Genomic DNA, 19,715 nt, shown 5'->3' on the forward strand with positions numbered 1-19,715 from the left:
GGCGACGTGATATCGATGTAAATGCATTTGCTTGATCCCAACAAAACAGTTTGCTTTAGAGCAACCTGATGGGTGAATAAATAGTTTATTTTATTTTAATACTGAATTCAATATATTTTCCTATATAAATTTCCCATCATTTGAGTCACAGTTTGCTGTTTGCACAGATGCCTACCTCATATACCAATATTTTAGCAGCTACACCTTGTGGCTGTCGACATTTAGTCTAACTTGCACCTTTCACCAAAATTCAGTTCGAGATTGAAAACACAGCACCGCTCAACACAATTGTAACCCGAATACTCTGCTCGCTTGAATTACTGAGATCTTGCTATTTACTGCCGTCTGCTTCATCGCTACGTCACCGCGCCGCCGCATGGGTTTCAGGGGGCGCTGGCATACGACTACCCAAATCCCGGCCTTGCTGCTGTTGATAGTCGAAGAGCTCATTGCTATTGCTTCACTGTGAGTAATGACAGGAGAGAATGAGTATGATTTACTGACCAAGTACGTTATCAAAAAGGCTTCGTCTTTTCATATCTTCTACGGTCACGCGCGCGATTCCTGTGGTATCACGATTTGCCAGGAAAGACAAAGATGCCTACCTTTCTCTAGCAACAGACAGGCACCTTTCGGCTCATCCATATTCCACTTAAGGTAGAGCTATAGCGAAGCAATGCTCGATAAGATGTTACATGAAGAATCAAAATCAAAATCAACATCAGCAAAGACCGCCCCACGAACCCCCCAACTAGTGGAATGCCCCAAGATCACGAGCTCAGATGCCTGCTTTCCAACCAATTCAGACTTGTCATTGATCGAGGTTGGCAATTATGATAGTTGTACATGCGAGCTGGGAGATTTCAATTTTCGCGATTCACAGACCCCAAACACTTACCGACGACGATGGACGCCTTACTCAACATGGGCTGATCTGAGCCACGCCGCAGTGTTGCCTGTGACAATTTGGACTGCCAAGAACAAAAGTACCGAAGCCAATTTTATCCCTCTTTCTAGGTTCAAATGGCCATGAGGCCTCGATGAGAGACTCCAAGCCAATTGAGAAATAGGAATTGGCTTGGAAGCATGCCTAAATAAAACACCCCTGGCCAAACGCAACAGCCAACAGCCAACTGACCATCATCTGATCTTCTACAGCGGCGTTTAATTAGCGAGGGATTGCCAAGAAGGCTCAACCCTCGTGAAATCGCGCCTTTGCCGCAACCTAAGCTCACAAAGGACAGCAATGCGATGACCGGGCGAGAACCCCCCTGGTTTAAAAAGCTTGGCATACACGATATGTCCGTGCTAAAAAGAAGCCACGATCCCGTCGATCTTCAGCCTTATTTGCTAGCTTCTTATGCACGCGCATGACTCACTATGGGTCCTCAAGAGTTCGAATTCAGGTCGGTGGTTACTCTCACTAATGATCTAGACGGTGAGCCTCGTCGACCATGGCAATCTTCGAGCTTAGCAAAGGATAAGCAAGTTGTTCGCTATTACAAACGCTCATTATGGATCTTTGGGTTCTATCTCCTTATTCTCGTCCTACCGTGGATATTTACCTGTGTTCTGATGATCAGGCCAATCAACAAGGAATCATATTTCAACCAGGCGGGATCAATAACCCCGGAGACGTGGATAATTGGCACAGATCGCGCGTTGCTCTCAGCTCTCTCACTGCAATCTCAAGTGTTATTGGACTCCCAATAGTTTCTGGCCTCCTTGCCCATGGAGCGGTTGTCTATACCCGGCGTCGAAACCCAGGTCAGAAATTGAGCGTCTTGCAGCTATTTGCGCTGGCAGATAGAGAATGGCTAGACCCTCGATATCTGTTCAAACCTCCAAGCAAGTTTAAGAGCACGGAAAGATCACTTTACCTTTGGCTGGCGACTTTTCTCATTCTGATCAGTAAGCCCAAGAATATTACACCTGATCCTACACCTTATACCCCCCATGCTGACCTTTTCTGAACAGCCGCTATCCAACCACCTATACAAGCCATCCTAGTCCGAGACGAAAGGATTGACGTTATGACGTGCAAAGGCATCCCGCGAGGCACAAAGATTACTATTCAGGAGCTTGCAAATATCCTTTCAAGGATCTGGATACCCAGGTCATTGCGCGGGACGCGGAGCCCATCGATCTGAATTTCTGCCCACAAGACGTTGTCGTCAAGAAGACCAGCCAGAAGCTACTCAGCTCCGCTAATAACGATATCCAAACCAACTTGTGGTCTGATGAGGCTTCGCTTGGAGAAGACCCAAACTACTACATGGACAATAGGCGGACACTTGACTGGTACTACCAGAGGTTGTCATACGATAAAAGCAAACGGTTATATTATGCGTCATCCGTCGCCAATGGTACCGGCACTGGGGTTTATCGGCATCATGCAGTCAGGATGGACTCCACAGCAGAGTGTTACTTAACCAAAAACTTCCCGAAAGAGTGCGAAGGAGGCAAACCATTCGTACCATCTTTCTCCGAGGGCTGGCTGAATGTCAGCATTTGTGTCGAAGGAAGTTATGACACTGTGGCTTGGAACACAAGTCGAGACAAACAAGAACATAACGAGACTTTGTGGTTGTCTATGAAATGGGATATTCCTGAAGGTGAAGACACGTCCGGACATTTTCGCAACAATGATAGCTACGCCCTGAGATGCCACAGCGTTTCAAGAAGAGGATGGTTTCAGCTCCCGAACGACGCAAATGGTGGGAAGCCTGGGCCCTTACGTGACGAGTGGCCTTCGTGGCGAGAACTGAAGTACGAGTTCAACGATTATTATATCAATAGCCCTCAGTGGGATCGCAAATTTCCAGCTGACAGGTATCCAGCAGCAGAGTATGATTCCGATCCAGCTGCAATATCTCCTTTTGCGTCCCTGGCTAACCACTTATCACTGACTAGAATCCCGGACGAAGACCTGCAAAAGTATCGCGATCAATTGAGCTACAACTACCAGGGACCCTCTGTGCCTGGCCCACTCATGACAGTGGCTCTGGCTATGTTTGGAAATTCGTCATTCTTTCAAGCAGCCAGGGTTGCTGATCCTGACACTTACAACCAGACCATCAACAACATCTGTGAGAACTCGTTGTTTCCAATGCTTGGAATGATGCCGCGCAATTATGATATGGGCGGGTGCAGCGGTTCTGTAAGAAATCGGAATAAAACTCCGAAAATGCAGGATGTGATTTACAATTACTTCAACGGCCTCAAGAATGAAGAGGCCACCGCACAAGCACTCGAAAAAGCCATGTTCTTTGCGAACGAAGCCCTTCTCACCACCGCCGCCTCGCTATCACAGAACCGCCCAATTTTCTATAACCCGGGAACTGCAGTCATGAAGCCAAAGAAGGATTTAGCAGCGGTGATAACTGTCACTACACTAATAGGTCTTCAAGTTGTGGCACTTTGTGCGCTGATGTGGTTCATCCTACGTGCCCCTACGTGGACGGAGATTCTTGATGCAGATGCCCTGGCGCAGATTGGAGGTCAGCTGAAGGAATGGGGAGAGCCCAGGCCCGACCTGACGAAGATAAATGGTATTGTGGGAGTTGATGAGACGCGACATCAGGCCGAGACGTCATCGGTGAGACTGTCGACGGGGCAAGATGCTGCTTCCCATTCAGGGTCTCTACATTTGACACTTGGCGGGGAGGGATTGATCAACAGAGGTGTGATGGAGAGGATGCAAGCAGATACGACTACTGCGGTCCAAGCGTGATGAATCTGTTTGGCAAGCAAGTTCGAAGCAACCCTGATGTCGGGAACCCTTTTCAAAAACTCTACCTTAATCTTAATGCCAGTCGACTTAATAATATCACCAGGACATAATGCTTAGTTTGCGTTTAAGAAAGCCAATACGCCCAGCCCCTCCGGAGCTTTGCGTAGCATCTAATGAGAATAATCACCACAGCGGGAGGGCAGATACTGAAGTCAAGAAATTGAAGGGGAAGCACTTGGTTTGGAACTTTAACCCTGGGTAAAAGGATTTAGAGGTCCAGAAGATGCGGACTTACCTCGTCTGATGTCTCGCTGTTCTCCCAAAGTAGATATAATGAGGAAAGTACCGCCCTGTCCTCGAAGCACAATGAACTTGTCTCTTGAAATTGAAGAGGATAATTCCTGGTCGCAGACTTTGATCGAAAAGGGGTTGCCTTACTCGGGGTTTATATTGAGAGTCCGATTATGACTCTTTGCTTTCGGAAGCTGGAGGCTTAGTAAGGGTCTCGTCGTGTAGCTGGGATGCCGGAGGTGCTCTTTATGAACCTAACAGGAAGAACAACACGTCAGTCATGTAGCGAGATAACAAGGAACAGGGTATGTCAAGATACCACCCTCGGGTGTCATATGCTGTACACCGCTCTCTTTCCTGTTCGGCGTTGACAAGCCGTCCCAGATCTTGTAGGCGCTGAGGTGTTCATAATGAGAAGATCCGAAATCGAAATGAGAAGTTGGGAGCCTCTGGATAGTTTGTCATCAATGAAACTTAGTTGAGGGAACACAAACCTTCCAATTAACTAGTCGGGACTGGTCATTGGAATCTCCCAACCGACAGGTTGAAGAAGCACCTCCCGCTCTTATTGGTTAATGGCAGTTAGTGGTTTAGTCGTGCATAAGTTATTTATTTTCCAATATGACGGCCATGAATTGATTCATTCATCCGCTGCGCAGTTCCTGAGATGGGATGGCTGGGGTCCTTGGCATCGTCGCTAAGGCACCGCTTTGATTTTCAGCCAAGAAGAAAGGAGCTTGAAGCTCTCTTGGAGACTCGGAGAGATCTCCCGGCCGATTGCTGGAGCTTAGGCGAGCGGCGATGGCCTGCAGTGCTGGGAACGAAGGAGGAGTGCGATATCGCTGACGAGTTTGGACGAATCGAGCACTTCAAAACATGGCAGATTTGATATCAACACCAAACGAGCAACATGCAAAGTTTCGCAGCAGAAACCGTGAGAGATATTTCAAAAGATCAACTGGACTCTTGCCAAGGAGGAGCAATTGACCGAAATCCCGCATGTGATAGCTGCCGCAACAAGTGAGTCAAGCCGTTCATCTCGTTTTGCTTCACAGACACTTACATAAATCAACAATCCAGGTCATCCATATGGCCCAGTCATGCAGCGACATGGCTGCGCAGCTTCACTCGCTCAAGATTTACCCCGGAGGAAGATGAATCTGCTGCGTAGAATTCTTTCCCATCACCGCGGAGAAACTCTTGACCCCAGCCATCATTTGTCTTGTTCTTTGAAAGTCAACCCAAGCCCGAGGAGACACGAAGTTCTCCACCTTGCGATACTTGCCAAGAAAGGATATTCATTTGCCCCCGGTCAATATTCAAGCCTGTCATATCCTCGATTGTAACGCAAACGAGATGTCTCCAAGGCTCTCGGTACCCTGAGGCGGGTTACCTGAAGCACTATGGCCTGGGTACTCCGATATTCTTCCTCGGACGGATGCCAAGTTATCCAGTGCAAGTACACAACTTTCGACGAGCGTCTTACAGCCAAGATCTCACTCGAGCTGGACATGAATTGGACACATTATCAGACGAAGAACGAACTCTGAGAGACGCAGCGAACCTCCTGGAAAAGAACCAGTTTCTAAAGTCGCTCTCGATTCATACGTCACTCCAAACCTTGATCGGCTGCAACAGCTTTGTAGAACTCTTGAGATTCAAAAGACCTCAACGTGACTTGATATCAACGGCTGCTTACCCTATGGCAATTTCGCTACTCTAGCCCAACTTTTCGGTAGTTCCTCTGAGCAATCCCGACTCGCCATCTGGTTCTCTCATTCGTTGAAGTCGAAAGTCAAGGATCGGCAATGACAATTCAATTTCCCGTCATCCGTTCGACTATGGAGCGACAAAGTTGTTCTGAATGCGTTTCAGGAAATTATAGCCAATGAACAACTTTGAATCTTTCGGTGATGGCTCTTCCGTCACAAACCTGAGACGTTTGTTCATCTAGCCGTGTTAATGCCTGCTGACTGATTGACAGGTTGAGACGCCAACCATGGACGCTCTGACAGGGCATGCACCAGACCCCTGTCGATCGAAGAAGCATAAACCCAACCTTAACTTTTTGGAGAGAAAAATTTCCAGTTCGAAGTCAAGATCTGAAACTCAGCCTTGGACTTTATCAGATGTCTCTTATGGTTTCATCGGCTCCGCTGCAATCCCGAAGCTCTGACACTTGATCCCTGCAAGACCTGAACGGATGAAAAAGAGCCCAGCTTGGCGTTCCAACTTCCGGGGACATGTTGCATTCTACCACGCCAGATCGGTATTATGAGACATTGTATTACGCTTTCGTATGGTATCGTCATAGGGCTAGCTCCGGCCTCTGGTGTTGCCGGTGACAAGGAGCCCTTCATGGCGGTTTTGACATTCTCGGCCAGCGCGGCTCTGGGGGTGAAATGCATCCGATCAAGAAACAACATTGAATCTGAGCTGACAATGTTTGTAGGAAGTCTATCTATAAAGATGGGGACGGACTCCCGCTGAAATAATTCGATTCTTCATCTCACAATCAACATCCAGTCCATCCTTCCAAACACCAGTCATTTCCTAGAGAGGTGAGCCTTGAACACTATTCTCGACTAAACACCAAGTTTACTAACACTGAACTCTCTAGCTGTGCTCTTGTCGGCTTTCATTCCTTCCACCGTTTCGCCTTTAGAGCTGTGCTCAAAACATTCATATACCCATTTGATATTTACTGTCCAACTCCACACCTCACTCACTCACTCAACAACAACAACAACAACACACAACCAAAACCATCTTCTTAATCATTTCAAGATGAAGTTCTCAGCTTTCTTTGTTATCGCCTCTGCTGCGTTTGCTGTCGCCGCCCCCGGTGTTGCCACTTTCTCTCAAGAGCGCGCTGCTCTCAACGAGAGTGCCCCCAGCCGCGACCGTGAGGAGGGCCGTGCTGATCTGCGAGAGCCTGAACGAGAGGAGGGCCGTGAAGGTGAGCGCGAGGATGACCGAGAGGACCGTGCTGGCCGTGGTCGCCAGGATGGTCGTCTCAACCGTGGCGGCCTTGCCTTTAGCCAGGTTGACCTCAACTACCTTCTCCGGGTCAACCAGCTCAACCTTGGCAAGCTCCAGGTCCTCAGCCAGCGAAACAACTTCAACGTCGTCGTCTTCCAAGATCTCTTCGCCTCTCGGGACTTCAGCCTCCAATCTCTTCTCCAGCTCCAGCAACTCTCCACCATGCTTGCTATCGCCGAGACTGGTATCTTTGACCAGTTTGAGCTATCTCGATTGGACCTTGGCAACCTGAACCTTGGACTCATCAACGGCATTGCTGGCCTTAACCTGGCCCAGTTCATTGATGCTGCTCTGAAGCCCCAGATCACTATTATCTCTAAAGAGGGTAAGTGAACAAATCGAATTAATAGTTTTATCAAGTGCTAACTTTTCAATAGTCAACAACAACATCATCATTGCCAAGTAAGGATGCGGGGAGTCAACTTGATGAGGGGGCAGGTACTCCTGAGTACGGGGAGGCTTCGGGTCAAGCCATACCCTTCATGTGTAATGAACTATCATCTTCAGGAACGGATCAGGACTGGACTCGCTTTCTCATGGTCACTGGATGGCTTGAAGGCGAGGGTTACTATGTAATGAATGAATCTAATATTTCAATGATTTCAAGTTGCCTATGATATATCGTGAGACCTTACATCACTAGGGTGATCAGTAAACCTTTTATGCTACACATCTCCTTTCCAATTCATCTGAACCAGTTGTACTACTCGAATGGTGGTGTAGCTCTCCTTCCATTCAACTCCTCGGAGGAACTATGCGTCTCCCAGCTTGGTTCACTTCCTTGTTCCGCCCTTTGTTGAACATTGCCTAAAGGGATCTCTGAGACGGATGCGTTGTGCTTCGGATCGGTCCCACTACCGCTCTTTATGTATCCGACAGCACTTCGCATAGGATGCTTGTCCTTGATAAGTCGGAGGAGTGGCCTCAGAGTTGGGACACTTGTTGCCATGATGACAATGTTCTGCTCAATTCTTCTTCACATCAGCTCGAGTCATATTTAGACGCGGAGAATATACTTACATGCCCCAGATGATCAAAGTTACAACGTTACACACTAGAGTGGTCAATTTGACCCCCAAAATAGAGTAACACTGTGCACCTACAAGGGTCTGTTCTGTCGTTGAATGTATCCAATTATGTAGCTTTGATGATGGTGAAATCGCAGAGAGAAATGTCAGTCCCAACATGAAAGTGATCTCCAATTTCTCCTGCACCTTGAGTTGCAGCTTCCAGAAAGCGTGTATAGGGACAATCGCAAGGACGAGGTCGGTAAAGACAGTGAAGCCGCTGACGACATAGGACGTGTAGTTGAAGACATGCGGACTCCAGCATTCTCCTTGCGCTGACTGATCCCACAGCATCTTGGTCGGTCGACACTGAACGAAGATGATGATTACTGATGCTAGAGCCAGCATGGTCTGGATGGCAACGACAACGCGGAGGAATCGATGGGGGATGGTTTTCGTTTTGCCGACGAGTCGTTCGATTAGGATTAGAATGGCTGCGTTGGGAAGACTGTAGGCCATGATATTAAAGGCTAGACATATATGAGCAATAATGCTGGTAACTGGGAAGTATTGCACTTACGATAGCCGACCACCTGAAGGATCTTTGTCTTGACCATCCTCTGAGTTCCTCCAGGTTCTGAAGCAACGGCCGCTTGGGGGACGCCCCAAGCCAAGATCCGCTGAGGTTTGCACCAGAGAAGACGCAACAATGCTGCCAACCAAAGAGAAGACAATCATCAAATCGTCCCAGCCTGGTCTGCGAAATATACAGACTGTTGTAAAGAGCTTGGTCATGACGGTGATGATGGCCATTCCAGTGAATATCCATGCTATCAGGCAGAGTTTTGTCTGTTTCGAATCGGTAGGAACATGACCCGAATCCATCAAAAGGGCGACAAAACTATGAATCGCATATAGTCACTAGTATTAGATGAGGGACAAACATATTTAATCGAAAAGCAATTGCTAATGTAGTCTTAACACCCAATTTTGGGGTTTCTTTCCACGGATATTTTGTTACTCCTTTTATGACCTGACCTTGCAAAAAGGCCTGTAATTGTCAAACCAACAGTCCAACAAAAGGAAATCCAAGTATGAAGAGATATAATGCACCAACAGACAAACACGTTGAAGGTTGTTGGTTGCAAAGAAATCCCCTGCAGTTGGAGATATCGTTCCGGATAATGTCGAGTTGATCCACTGGGAACAATACATTGTGTTGGCTCTAACAGCCAACAACATGCGCATATTAGTCACCGGAGGGATCGTTTATGCAAGTTCTAGGTGAGATCATGCATCTCAAATTAACTGGACCGAGTAAGTATGACTCAAAAAATTGATTTCGATCCATATTTCTTGATTCAATCGAGTGAGTTTGGGGCACCTAGATGTTGTTTGTTGGTTCTTGGCTGCACCAACAGCCAAGAACATTAGAGATCTGGTGCCATCACTGCATTTCTCGGCTTACACTCTGTCAGTTAGAAACAGTCTTCGAACCTGGAGCATTTCAGATTACATTTGAAGCCTTTCAGCGCCAGACAAAGCGGTGCCATGGCGTGGTTTTGGGACAAACACTGCTCTTCTGCAGTTGAACAAACAGGGGTTAAGCATGTTGGTTCCAGGATACATATCACATTCCACAGACTTCTCTGCCACAACTGGTTTATAGTTCCACTTTTTATCTCCTCTAATAGCAGGTCATATGCAAACGTACCGTGAGTCTGTAGCTTGCCAAGGCGGCGCAAGAAAACTTGGGACCTGTATCCTAAGTGATAAAAAGAATTAGGTAAATTTAGTGTAATTTAGTAAATATTTAGTGGACCTTGGATTAGATATTTTTGGCACCTTGATTTCATGTCAGAAGTTTTCTTGCTCCCCGGGGCTTGCAGACGAAGCGTAGGGATAGAGACCCCGAGTGATTAAAAAGATCCTTGGATCGCCCATCCAACAAGGTTAACCCCCCCAAGGTCACTCTGTTCTCCTTTCCCTGCTACCAAAACATGGAAATGGCACCCTCGGACATCATCAAACGTATGCAGGATGCAGCTGTCTCATATGACAAACAAGAACTTGGGGCCAGAGAGACTCTGCTCGACCTCAACCGCCAACTTCTCGCCGAGTTGGAAACTCCAACTGATTTTATACAGCGTATCTGGTTTGCTACTGTAAGAAGCACTTTATCCACTGGTACTATGTTTCTGACTCGTATAGGCTTCTCTGGGTGGTTGCCTTGAAGTTGCAGCCAACAGGAAAATATTTCAACTTCTGCAAGGAGCGGAGAATGGACTCACTACTCAAGCACTATCTGAGAAGACCGGCATTGCTGGGCCCTTGCTTGAACGTTTCATGAGACATTTTGTCGCTCACAAAGTTGTCCGTTTCTCCAAGTCTACAGGCTGGCACGCCACAACCCTTTCCAACACCCTCGCACAGGAGAATTACCAGCATAGCATATCATTCTGTCAACGGGCTGCAGCAAAGTCTTTCTGTCACTTCCCGGATCACTTTAAGCAGGCCAACTATCAGCATCCCGGTCTAACAGATGGCCCTTACCAATATGCTCATAACTGGTCCTTGCCTTTCTTCGACTGGCTGGCAGCAAATCCCCCTTTTGTCAACTTATTTGGATCTTTCATGTCTGTGTATAGAGCTGGAAACACATACTGGTGGACTTTCTACCCTGTTGAAGAACGTCTATCCTCTGGCTTTGACACGAATATCAGTGATGTGTTTCTCGTTGACGTTGGAGGTGGCCGTGGCCATGACTTGTTATCTTTCTCAAATAGCATCAAACCACCAGGCCGTTTGATACTCCAGGATCTTCCAGAAGTCATAGCAGATGTGACCGACAAATCAGTCTTTGAGACTCAGAAACACGATTTCTTCACTCCCCAACCAGTTCAACACGCACGAGCATACTTCTTGCACTCTATTCTCCACGACTGGAGTGTCGAGCATGGAGTGCAGATCCTCAAGAACCTGAAGCCTGCACTGAAACCTGGATATTCCAAAGTTCTCATCAACGAGATAGTCTTGTCCGAGGAGAACCTTTCCGTGCCTGCTACGAGTATGGATATGATGATGCTGGGGCACATCGGTGAGGCTTGTGAGCGTACTGAAGAGACTTTCAGAGCGATTGTGGCAGATGCAGGGCTTGAGGTTGTTGATGTTTACTTCAATGCTGCTTCTCCGGAGAGTGTCATTGAAGTCATGCTACCTTGTTCCGACAGTGCACTGGAAGAGAGCAAACTGTAAGAACTCATATCACGTATCGAGTTTCTTCAGTGTTTCAGTGTCTAAGTTGGTTTGATTTTTGACAGCTTCGACAGGATAGAACTGAGATCTAAACCTCTGCCTCACAATTCTTCTTTTCTCAATTTTGATGTCACCAAGAGACATAGGTACAAATCTATGTCAAAATGTTCCTCAGAAATGGCTTATTAAGTTCTTTGAAATACAGGGTCGGCCAACAAGTAGGGGAAATGAATGTAGAGCATTTGCACAGTTGATGAGCCAATGGCAAGATATTCAGGTCGCTGTCAAACAAAGACTACTCGACCTATCATAAGCTCAATGAAGACCTGGAAACACGAAGCATACATAACCAACCTGCCTCGGGAACCTCGGATAGTCGAATGACTTACGACGCTTTTGTTAATAAGCGCAGTGATAGCATGATCGTTGACTCCGAGTTGTCCGTTAAGCGAAAGATAGAGTTTCTCAACGGCGTTGAAAAACTATACGGATATACTATCCACCAAGCAGAAAACAGTATTTCGACTAGGGTATCCCAGCATAGCGTCTTTCTAAATGAAATTAATATGCTCCCTGGTTTAGAGTTTCTAATAACAGCCGTGCTCTCCGGCAGTTGAGTATTGACTGGGATTTGTTAGCCTATCTCGTATCACAGCTTAGACCACCAATTAGAATATATAATGTCTCTACAGCCCCTGAGCTATGGTCGAGGAAACCAGCAATCGATTCAAAATGTTGTTCAAACAATTGCTCGCTTTCGGAGCTCTCGCCAACGGTCTGGCTACCCGTCAGGAGAAGCCAATCTGGCTGACACTCCCACCCACGCCAGACCTGCCAGCACCTATCACCCACAGAACAACTCCCATCAACAATGTTTCTCTCTGGATGCAAGAGTACAACAAGAAAGCAGATGCTATCCCTATTGTTATGGATCATGGCGGTCTAGGTTACTCTGCATACTTTGGATCCGTCATCTCTCGTCTTATCAAAGATGGATACTATGTCATCGCTGTTGATCGTCGCGGCCACGGTCGTTCAACTTTCAACAAGAACGATGTCTTCACTTATGAGGGATTTGCTCAAGATACGAATGATCTGCTGAAGAGCCATGGTATTTCCGAGTACAACGTAGTTGGCTGGTAACGATGGTGCCATCACAACTCTCGCTGCACTCATCGAACCCTGTCATGTCAGAGCCTATCAAGAAAGCCTTTATCTTTGGAGGATCAGCCAACCCCGAGCAGACCAACGCCACATTCTCAAGCACAGATATCTTCTCAGAGTTTGTCTCTCGCTGCCGTACTGAGTACGGTGAACTGCAGCCTCACGCCAACTTCACCCTCTTCGGCACCAAAGTTGCCACTATGGAGGCTACACTTCCCCAGTTCACGGATGGGCAGCTTGGATCTATCGATGGACCGAGGGTTATTATTGTTGGGGCTGAGCATGAGGAGGCTGTGAACAGGGATGTACCGGAGAAGTTGCACAAGGCTATCAAAGGTAGTCACATCGAGATTTTGACTGGAGTGAGTCACTTTGCGCCGCTTCAGGATCCTGATCAGTTCACAAAGGCTGTTGAGGAGTGGTTTGAAGCACCAATCCCTTGATTCTAAAGGTCAGTTACGCTGCAGGAGTAGTTTAGAAACAGAAAACCCGTGTGAGCAGACTTCTCTCTTCATATATATATATATTCACGATAGTAGCTCCTATTACATAGCAATATGAAAACTGCCTCGTTGTGATCGATCTGTTGGTATTTAGATATGCAAATATTGACCAAAGGAGAGCCAAGTCAACTTCCATGTCAGGAAGATGAATCCTTGACTATGTCCTTGACTTTCTCTGACGCTTACGATGATTCTGCCAACAGAGCTACGATTTAAGGGAGGATCAGACTGGGAACAATCACAAATCTTCAAGGTTGGAGGGAAGTACAAGGCCGTTTTATTTGGGACACCAGAGATTGGTTTACCACCGTTTTTCTCTTTCTATTTTCTATTTCCTATATATAGGGACTTTGCTGACTTTACGTAAGACCACGTTTGTCAAGTTAATGTTTCTGGCAGTTGCGTTACCAAACCAACTTGTGGTTCAGTTTCAGGAGAGAGCTTCAGGTGAATGGCACAATATTGACATACCCAGCAATATCATACTTACTCAGACAAGGCACCTAACCTCGAAATGCGATGGAGTTAAAAGATTGAACCACATAGCAGGTAGGTTATACCACCCAAATACGACACAGGAAATACCCCAAAAACTCTCCACAATCATCAATACCTCAGCAAGGAAGAAATACACCACCACGTAGGCAGACCACCCAGCCAGTGATCCGGGAAAGTGGCCGTTTGTAACGACCATAGTATGGAGAGCGACTGCGAGCTTGGCAAGCCAAAGACCGAGATAAATGTCCCATCGGCGGTTGCGTCTGTGGACATCATACCATGCTCGGATGTTGGCATTGTGACGGTGGGCGTTTTCAACATCGTCGTCAGTGCGTTGGAAGTCTTCAGGTTTCTGGAAGATATGCTCTGGGGGCGCTGTGCCGACGATTTCGACAAAGATAAAGAGAAGAGCCGTGAATTTGATTAAGGAAGTCATGGTGATTGTTGGTAGAAAGTTCGTTTGGAGGATAAAGGTGTTTCTTTGTTGAGCGGAGATTGCTGAGATGGAATGTCTTGAGGAGAAAAGGCCGAGTCAACAGGAGAGCTGACGCCTATTTATTGCCTGAATTCCCTCTCATCGAGTGAGCACTCCAAGTGCATAGTAGTGTGAACGAACCGAAGAGCAAGTGTTCTGAGAAGGATATTTTCCGTAGTACTGGCATTGTTCATATGAAGCCTCGTTGTTCTTTCACCATGAGTACTCTGTGAGTTAGGGAAACGACCAGCTCTGGTCTGAGTTGCGAACACTCGTTGTGCTTCGTGAACTAAGGTCATGATACAGAGACTGCCATGATGATAAAAGCAATTCTGCGAACACGGGATGATCCACACGTTGTGATCGTGAATTTCGATCTCATGATACATTAAATCTACATACGAGGTATTCTCAACTCAATCATACAAGCCGTCATTGCAAAGCTGATATCCATTCCCAACCTCTTCGCCAAAACACCCGTCCTCATTACAACATCAGACCAACACACTATCCGTTTTAACCAACAACAGCAGTCTGCCGTCTCGCTTGGCTGTTACCGCCGGCCTTCTTCTGAGTACCAGGTCGTGCGAGCGTGTACTTGGCGAACGCCCTCGCGAGAGCCTTCTTGCAACTAACTTTCTGGCTGCCCACGAAGCTGTCCACTGTGACGGCGATGGCGCGGTCGATGTCTTGTGATGAGCAGTATTCTGAGAGGCGCATGCGGCAGAAAGCTTCGCTGATGCGGATGATGGCTTCAAGATGTCGCACCTGAGTTTTGTTAGTATGAGATGTCGCGGAGTTCATGATGTAGGATCAACTTACTGTGATGGGGTAGGCACCAGTGGCAAGAGACTCTCGTCGCATGTCGGCAAAGAGTCGTGCAATCTTGTCCTCATCGACGTGATAGAGCTTCGGTGAGCAGTGCTCCCGAGCATAGAGGATATACTTCCTTAGTAGCTCTTGAGGGATCTCACCCTCAGCCTTGCGACCACCATTCGTGGCTTGTGTCTCAGCTTGTGTATCATGTTCAACCTCCATTGAGTCCTGCTCAGCCTGGCTGAGAGGATGACTTCGGCTATGTGATCCGACGATGAATCGGGCCAGACGCTCATCCTCTTCGGGTTCAACTGTGTCTCGTACTACACACAGGATATCAAAACGGGACAAGATAGGCTCTGTCAACTCGACATTGGCAGAGAAAGGAGCGGTGGAGTTGTATCGCCCACCGATGGGATTGGCAGCAGCAATGACACCGCATCGAGCTTGTAGGGTGGTGACAATACCGGCCTTGGAGATAGAGATGGTCTGCTGTTCCATGGCTTCGTGGATAGATGTTCGATCTTGGTCGTTCATCTTGTCGAACTCGTCAATGAGGCAGGTTCCACGATCAGCCAACACCAGAGCACCACCTTCCAACGTCCATTCACTGGTGAGAGGATCTCTTCGGACACTGGCCGTCAAACCGACAGCACTGGCACCTTGACCTGTAGCAAACACAGCTCGGTGGGCTGTCTTCTCGGCATACTTGAGGACCTGGGACTTGGCAGTACCAGGATCACCGAGGAGGAGCACATTGATATCACCTCGAAGGTGATGAGCACCCTTGGTTACTTTGGCAACACCGCCGAAAAGCGACAGAGCCACGGCGGTCTTGATGTCAGTATGTCCATAGATACTAGGTGCTATTGAGTTGATGATCTTGTCCACGATGTTGGGGTCGCGAGACAACTTGCGGATTGTGTGCTCATCCTCCTCAGTCATTCGGAAACCAGCCAGCTGGTCATGAGACTTGACAACGTTGTTTGCTTCAAGGATGGTAGCAAACACAGGGAAGCCATTGCGGTTGTTGAGCTGAGCATCATAGTTGTTGCGGTAGATTCCAGTCACTTCAATCTCCTCGCCGGGCTTCGCCTTGTCAATGAGATCCCAGAGAAGGATAACCTCGCGCGATCGTGGCAATCGACCGGCAGGTACTGTTCCAGGAGATTCCTGGAGAGTGAGTTTCTGATAGTTTCGGTAGACGGTCTTCTCCGAGTTGAGAGTGAAGGGACCTCGCGACTGGCAGCTCTGACAGAATGTGATCTTGACTTCGACATTTGACTCTTGCTGGAAAGGTCCAAGAGTCACGCCGCACTTGCTACAGTCGAACTTGACGTACTTGAGCTGAGGGAAGACACCCGATCGTCGGGTAACGACACCGCTGACTCGAACAAGACAGTTGAGATGAGACTGGCGGAGTTGTCGTAGTGTGTAGTGCACAGGCAGATCAAAGATACGAACGTGAATCTCGGCGTGAATGCGCTCGTAATCCGGGTAGTGAAGCAGAACAACGTCCATGGCAACCTCGTCGAACAACTTGATCATCTCTTGAGGCGCATTGGCCAAGAAGTAAGCCAGAATGGCCTTGCTTTCAGAGAGGTGTTCGTATGAGACCTCAAGAGACTCGGCGTTGATCTCACCGAGTGTTCGGATTCGGTTGCCGTATACGGATGAGCCAGAGCTATCGGTGTAGGATGTGAGGAAAGCCTTGAACTCGCGTCTGATGGTTCGCTGAACTGAGGGTTGCGACACCCACTCGGTGAGGTTGGAAGCCTTGACATCAGCAAGTGCTTCCAGCGAGAGTTCCTCGGCCATGATATCGGTGTCCATGAGGTCGTCGGGATCTTCGTCGTAATGGTGACGGCGACGTCGGGGCTGAGCTGTGAGATCAATATCGCCATCATCTTCATCTCCATCGAGGTAAATATTAGGGATTTCCCGTCTGACTGCCTGATCTCTTCGGTTGAGCTGAGCTTCTAGCCGACGTCGGTCGGCGAGGTTCATCTCGTCATAATCCCCCTCATCGTCAATGCCAATGCCCTCGTACATGTCATTCTCCCGTTCTTGGTAATCGGCCTCGTAGCCTTCACGGAACAGATCAACGTCATCTTCTGCCATTTCGTCGAGCTCGTCGATATCGTCTTGGATCTGGGCCTCTTCCTCGATGTCATCGTCATCCTCAACGCCATGTGCCATGTTGAACTCGGCAGGGGGTGAAGAAGGCATAGGGCTTGAGCCGAAGCCTGCTGGTGAAGGGCCATCGCTTCCTCCTGTTCGCGATCGCTTTCTATTCGGACGAGCCGAAGAAGGGTGTAGCGGGGAACTTCAAGTGGTTGTTAGCTAATTTCTTTCGTTTAAATGGTGTAAACGCCCTGGGGAGACAAACCTCATGATTGCAACTCTTCAAAGATATCTAGATTTTGTGATATCGTGATAGAGTATCTGAGCAATTCCGAAGACCAAAAGTTTGGTTTGAACTGAAAGTGTCAAGATTGAGGGGCTCAATTTGTGGTGATGGTTGGAAGGGAAACGACAGCATGAAAGTGGGTGCGGTTGACAAGGGGTAATTTCGCGTATCAAGGCGCGACTTGACGCGTTAATTGATTGGTACTGACGTGCCACGCGTAAAGTGGTTTCCTCGGAGCGACATAATTACTCGACCTGAACCTCACGATACACGTCCCTACGAATGCCCGCGTTATTATAGCACCTTACAAGCTTCGCAACCTCCAACTCGAGCTGTAAGGTACTGTCGCACTGTCGATACCTTAGCTGACCCTTCTCCTCAGCTTGTACTTGTACAAGTATCAAACCTTGCATCACCATCAATTCTGACAAATCTATCATCCGATCCTTTAATTCTCATCTTTCATCTGTTTCTTTCTTTTCCACGTTTATCTTGAATACTCGAGAACTTACGATTTAATCGATCGCAGTCATGTCTGCAGACGCTCCCTCGGCCTCTGCGCCCGCACAAGATGCGCCTCAACAACAATCTCGAGAACGCAAGGATAGCTTTTCTGGAAAATCGCAAACTTCAGAGACATCGCAAACAGCCGCTGAGTAGGACACGAATTCCTCTGAACCTGTGATAACTCTCTAACACCAACCAGGTTTATTCGATCTCAGGAAGCTCTTGAAGCTGATGCCCGCGAGGCACTGCCTTACGTATGTTTCCACTCCTCTCCCAACCGCGGCATGCGCTTACGACTCTGTAGAGCATTGATACATGCACCAAGATCCTCGGCCCTCTGCGACAAGCTGTCTTTGCTTGCTTGACTTGCAACCCACCACCGGCGAAAGAAGGCGACGACTGGACCCCCGCAGGTGTCTGCTATGCGTGTTCCATCCAATGTCACGGCGAACACACCCTTGTCGAGATCTTCCAGAAGCGCAACTTCACATGCGACTGCGGTACCAAGCGCATCCCATCAACGAGCCCATGTACTCTTCGATTGAACGAAGCCACTAACACTCGAGGTGGGGTTCACTCCGAGGAGCCCGATGTGAACAACAAGTACAATCACAACTTCCGCAATAGGTTCTGCGGTTGCGAGTGCGACTATGATCCGTTCCAACAGAAGGGTACAATGTTCCAGTGTCTTGGTCTCGGAACAACTGAAACAGGTGGATGCGGCGAAGACTGGTATCATCCAGGTTGTCTTGTTGGCATGGGACCTAACTGGTTCGAGAAGATGGAGAAGCCTAAGAAGGCAGCTAAAGAGAATGCTGACGAAGGCAAATTGACGACCATCACCGAGGGTAACGAAGAGCAGCAGAATTCTGCCGAGAAGTCTGGAGAGACGAACGGTACTGCCCAGCCTGCCGCTGAGGAAGAGGAAGAGGATGAAGACGTCCCCATGCCTCCAGGATTCCCAGAGGAAGATGCCTTCGAAGCCTTCCTGTGTTACAAGTGTGTCGATGCGCATCCCTGGATCAAGCGCTACGCTGGTACTTCAGGCTTTCTTCCGGCAGTCTTCGTCAACCAAGCCGACTCAGAAACAAAAGCTGAGGCAGCCCCTGTCAAAGAGGAACCTGCTACTGCTACTGAGCAAGCTCCTACAGACGAGCCCGCCCAAGACTCGCGAAAGCGCAAGGCCGAAGATGATGCCGAGGAGTCTACAGAAGCTAAGCGTGTAAAGAGTGAGACCCTTCCTGAAGATGCAAAGCCCGCAGAGACATCATCCACAGATACACTCCCATGCAAGCTGAAGAATCTCCCTCCTGCCCCTCAGGGCCAGTTCTCGCTCTTCATGAAGGAAGACTTCCGCGAAGCCTTCTGCCGCTGCTCATCCTGCTATCTTAACCTCAACCCCCACCCTCAGCTCCTCGAAGAGGAAGAAGTCTATGAACCACCTCTGTCCGACGGTGGCTCCCAGGCAGGCGGTAATGGTGGTGGTTCACATGGCAGTGGCAGTCTCCTCGAGCGTGGCGAGAGCGCACTTCGCAATGTCGACCGCGTGCGGGCCATTGAGGGTGTCATGGCGTACAATCACCTCAAGGAGCGACTCAAGCCATTCTTCCAGCAGTTCGCTGAGAGTGGACAAGCCATTGGCGCTGAAGATATCAAAGCATACTTTGCCAAGCTGAGAGGTGATGAGCAGGGTATTCAGGAGGCAGCTGCTGGAGCCAAGGATGGTGAGGGTGGCGGTAGCGGTGATGGAGATCAGCGAAAGGAGCAGAGTGGTTATTAACCATTCGCGTTAGGGACATGAACATGAAGTTGATGCTATAAGGGTGAGCGGGGAGTTGACCGGACTGGATACACGGTTGGGATATTTGATGTAAGAGTAGTGTACAACACAGGCGGCATACCATAATTTGATACCGGAAATGGGGTTACGAAAGATAGTATAAGATGATACTTGATCCAATACTTGACCAGTTTCTCTTTTAATGGCCACCATTTATGATCATGGACGCCGAAT

The 19,715-nt window shown here is 48.3% G+C and overlaps 8 protein-coding genes across 8 annotated transcripts; 5 read left to right on the forward strand and 3 right to left on the reverse strand.

Moving 5' to 3' along the window:
• Positions 1–1,322: 1,322 nt before the first annotated feature.
• Positions 1,323–3,839, forward strand: FOXG_10583 (uncharacterized protein). Its single transcript, XM_018390015.1, has 3 exons — positions 1,323–1,911; positions 1,978–2,847; positions 2,914–3,839. The coding sequence occupies exons 2-3, from the start codon at positions 2,276–2,278 to the stop codon at positions 3,731–3,733; spliced, it is 1,392 nt and encodes a 463-aa protein (XP_018248390.1). The 5' UTR covers positions 1,323–1,911; positions 1,978–2,275; the 3' UTR covers positions 3,734–3,839.
• A 2,545-nt stretch (positions 3,840–6,384) lies between these two features.
• Positions 6,385–7,672, forward strand: FOXG_10584 (uncharacterized protein). Its single transcript, XM_018390016.1, has 3 exons — positions 6,385–6,585; positions 6,645–7,391; positions 7,444–7,672. The coding sequence occupies exons 2-3, from the start codon at positions 6,812–6,814 to the stop codon at positions 7,470–7,472; spliced, it is 609 nt and encodes a 202-aa protein (XP_018248391.1). The 5' UTR covers positions 6,385–6,585; positions 6,645–6,811; the 3' UTR covers positions 7,473–7,672.
• A 97-nt stretch (positions 7,673–7,769) lies between these two features.
• Positions 7,770–8,831, reverse strand: FOXG_10585 (uncharacterized protein; the record flags this gene model as incomplete). Its single annotated transcript, XM_018390017.1, has 4 exons — positions 8,654–8,831; positions 8,166–8,603; positions 8,087–8,120; positions 7,770–8,037 (listed from the first exon to the last, which is right to left on the reverse strand). The coding sequence occupies exons 1-4, from the start codon at positions 8,688–8,690 to the stop codon at positions 7,770–7,772; spliced, it is 777 nt and encodes a 258-aa protein (XP_018248392.1). The 5' UTR covers positions 8,691–8,831.
• A 1,208-nt stretch (positions 8,832–10,039) lies between these two features.
• Positions 10,040–11,900, forward strand: FOXG_20330 (uncharacterized protein). Its single transcript, XM_018400613.1, has 2 exons — positions 10,040–10,238; positions 10,285–11,900. Exons 1-2 carry the CDS (start codon positions 10,074–10,076, stop codon positions 11,326–11,328), a joined length of 1,209 nt encoding a protein of 402 aa, XP_018248393.1. The 5' UTR covers positions 10,040–10,073; the 3' UTR covers positions 11,329–11,900.
• A 160-nt stretch (positions 11,901–12,060) lies between these two features.
• FOXG_10588 (uncharacterized protein) lies at positions 12,061–12,935 on the forward strand (the record flags this gene model as incomplete). Its single annotated transcript, XM_018390018.1, has 2 exons — positions 12,061–12,439; positions 12,523–12,935. The coding sequence occupies 2 exons, from the start codon at positions 12,061–12,063 to the stop codon at positions 12,933–12,935; spliced, it is 792 nt and encodes a 263-aa protein (XP_018248394.1).
• A 550-nt stretch (positions 12,936–13,485) lies between these two features.
• On the reverse strand, positions 13,486–13,929 carry FOXG_10589 (uncharacterized protein; the record flags this gene model as incomplete). The annotated part of the gene is made up of 1 exon (XM_018390019.1): positions 13,486–13,929. The coding sequence occupies one exon, from the start codon at positions 13,927–13,929 to the stop codon at positions 13,486–13,488; it is 444 nt and encodes a 147-aa protein (XP_018248395.1).
• Positions 13,930–14,248: 319 nt separating this feature from the next.
• On the reverse strand, positions 14,249–17,323 carry FOXG_10590 (minichromosome maintenance protein 2). Its single transcript, XM_018390020.1, has 3 exons — positions 17,174–17,323; positions 14,791–17,110; positions 14,249–14,736 (listed from the first exon to the last, which is right to left on the reverse strand). The coding sequence occupies exons 1-3, from the start codon at positions 17,176–17,178 to the stop codon at positions 14,485–14,487; spliced, it is 2,577 nt and encodes an 858-aa protein (XP_018248396.1). The 5' UTR covers positions 17,179–17,323; the 3' UTR covers positions 14,249–14,484.
• A 93-nt stretch (positions 17,324–17,416) lies between these two features.
• FOXG_10591 (uncharacterized protein) lies at positions 17,417–19,712 on the forward strand. Its single transcript, XM_018390021.1, has 3 exons — positions 17,417–17,850; positions 17,901–17,955; positions 18,006–19,712. The coding sequence occupies exons 1-3, from the start codon at positions 17,726–17,728 to the stop codon at positions 19,479–19,481; spliced, it is 1,656 nt and encodes a 551-aa protein (XP_018248397.1). The 5' UTR covers positions 17,417–17,725; the 3' UTR covers positions 19,482–19,712.
• The last annotated feature ends 3 nt before the right edge of the window (positions 19,713–19,715 follow it).

The sequence above is a fragment of the Fusarium oxysporum genome, chromosome 7 (assembly GCF_000149955.1).
Source record: "Fusarium oxysporum f. sp. lycopersici 4287 chromosome 7, whole genome shotgun sequence".
Taxonomy (NCBI): Eukaryota; Fungi; Ascomycota; class Sordariomycetes; order Hypocreales; family Nectriaceae; genus Fusarium; species Fusarium oxysporum.

Excerpts from the sequence above, each read along its gene's own strand:
- FOXG_10584 (XM_018390016.1), top strand. The coding sequence starts at position 6,812 with ATGAAGTTCTCAGCTTTCTTTGTTATCGCCTCTGCTGCGTTTGCTGTC. Across the intron at positions 7,392-7,443 it reads CACTATTATCTCTAAAGAGG|TCAACAACAACATCATCATT; the intron begins GTAAGTGAACAA and ends ACTTTTCAATAG.
- FOXG_20330 (XM_018400613.1), top strand. The coding sequence starts at position 10,074 with ATGGAAATGGCACCCTCGGACATCATCAAACGTATGCAGGATGCAGCT. Across the intron at positions 10,239-10,284 it reads AGCGTATCTGGTTTGCTACT|GCTTCTCTGGGTGGTTGCCT; the intron begins GTAAGAAGCACT and ends TGACTCGTATAG.
- FOXG_10583 (XM_018390015.1), top strand. The coding sequence starts at position 2,276 with ATGGACAATAGGCGGACACTTGACTGGTACTACCAGAGGTTGTCATAC. Across the intron at positions 2,848-2,913 it reads GACAGGTATCCAGCAGCAGA|AATCCCGGACGAAGACCTGC; the intron begins GTATGATTCCGA and ends ATCACTGACTAG.
- FOXG_10591 (XM_018390021.1), top strand. The coding sequence starts at position 17,726 with ATGTCTGCAGACGCTCCCTCGGCCTCTGCGCCCGCACAAGATGCGCCT. Across the intron at positions 17,851-17,900 it reads ACATCGCAAACAGCCGCTGA|GTTTATTCGATCTCAGGAAG; the intron begins GTAGGACACGAA and ends AACACCAACCAG. Across the intron at positions 17,956-18,005 it reads CCCGCGAGGCACTGCCTTAC|AGCATTGATACATGCACCAA; the intron begins GTATGTTTCCAC and ends ACGACTCTGTAG.
- FOXG_10590 (XM_018390020.1), bottom strand. Across the intron at positions 14,737-14,790 it reads CTGGTGCCTACCCCATCACA|GTGCGACATCTTGAAGCCAT; the intron begins GTAAGTTGATCC and ends AACAAAACTCAG.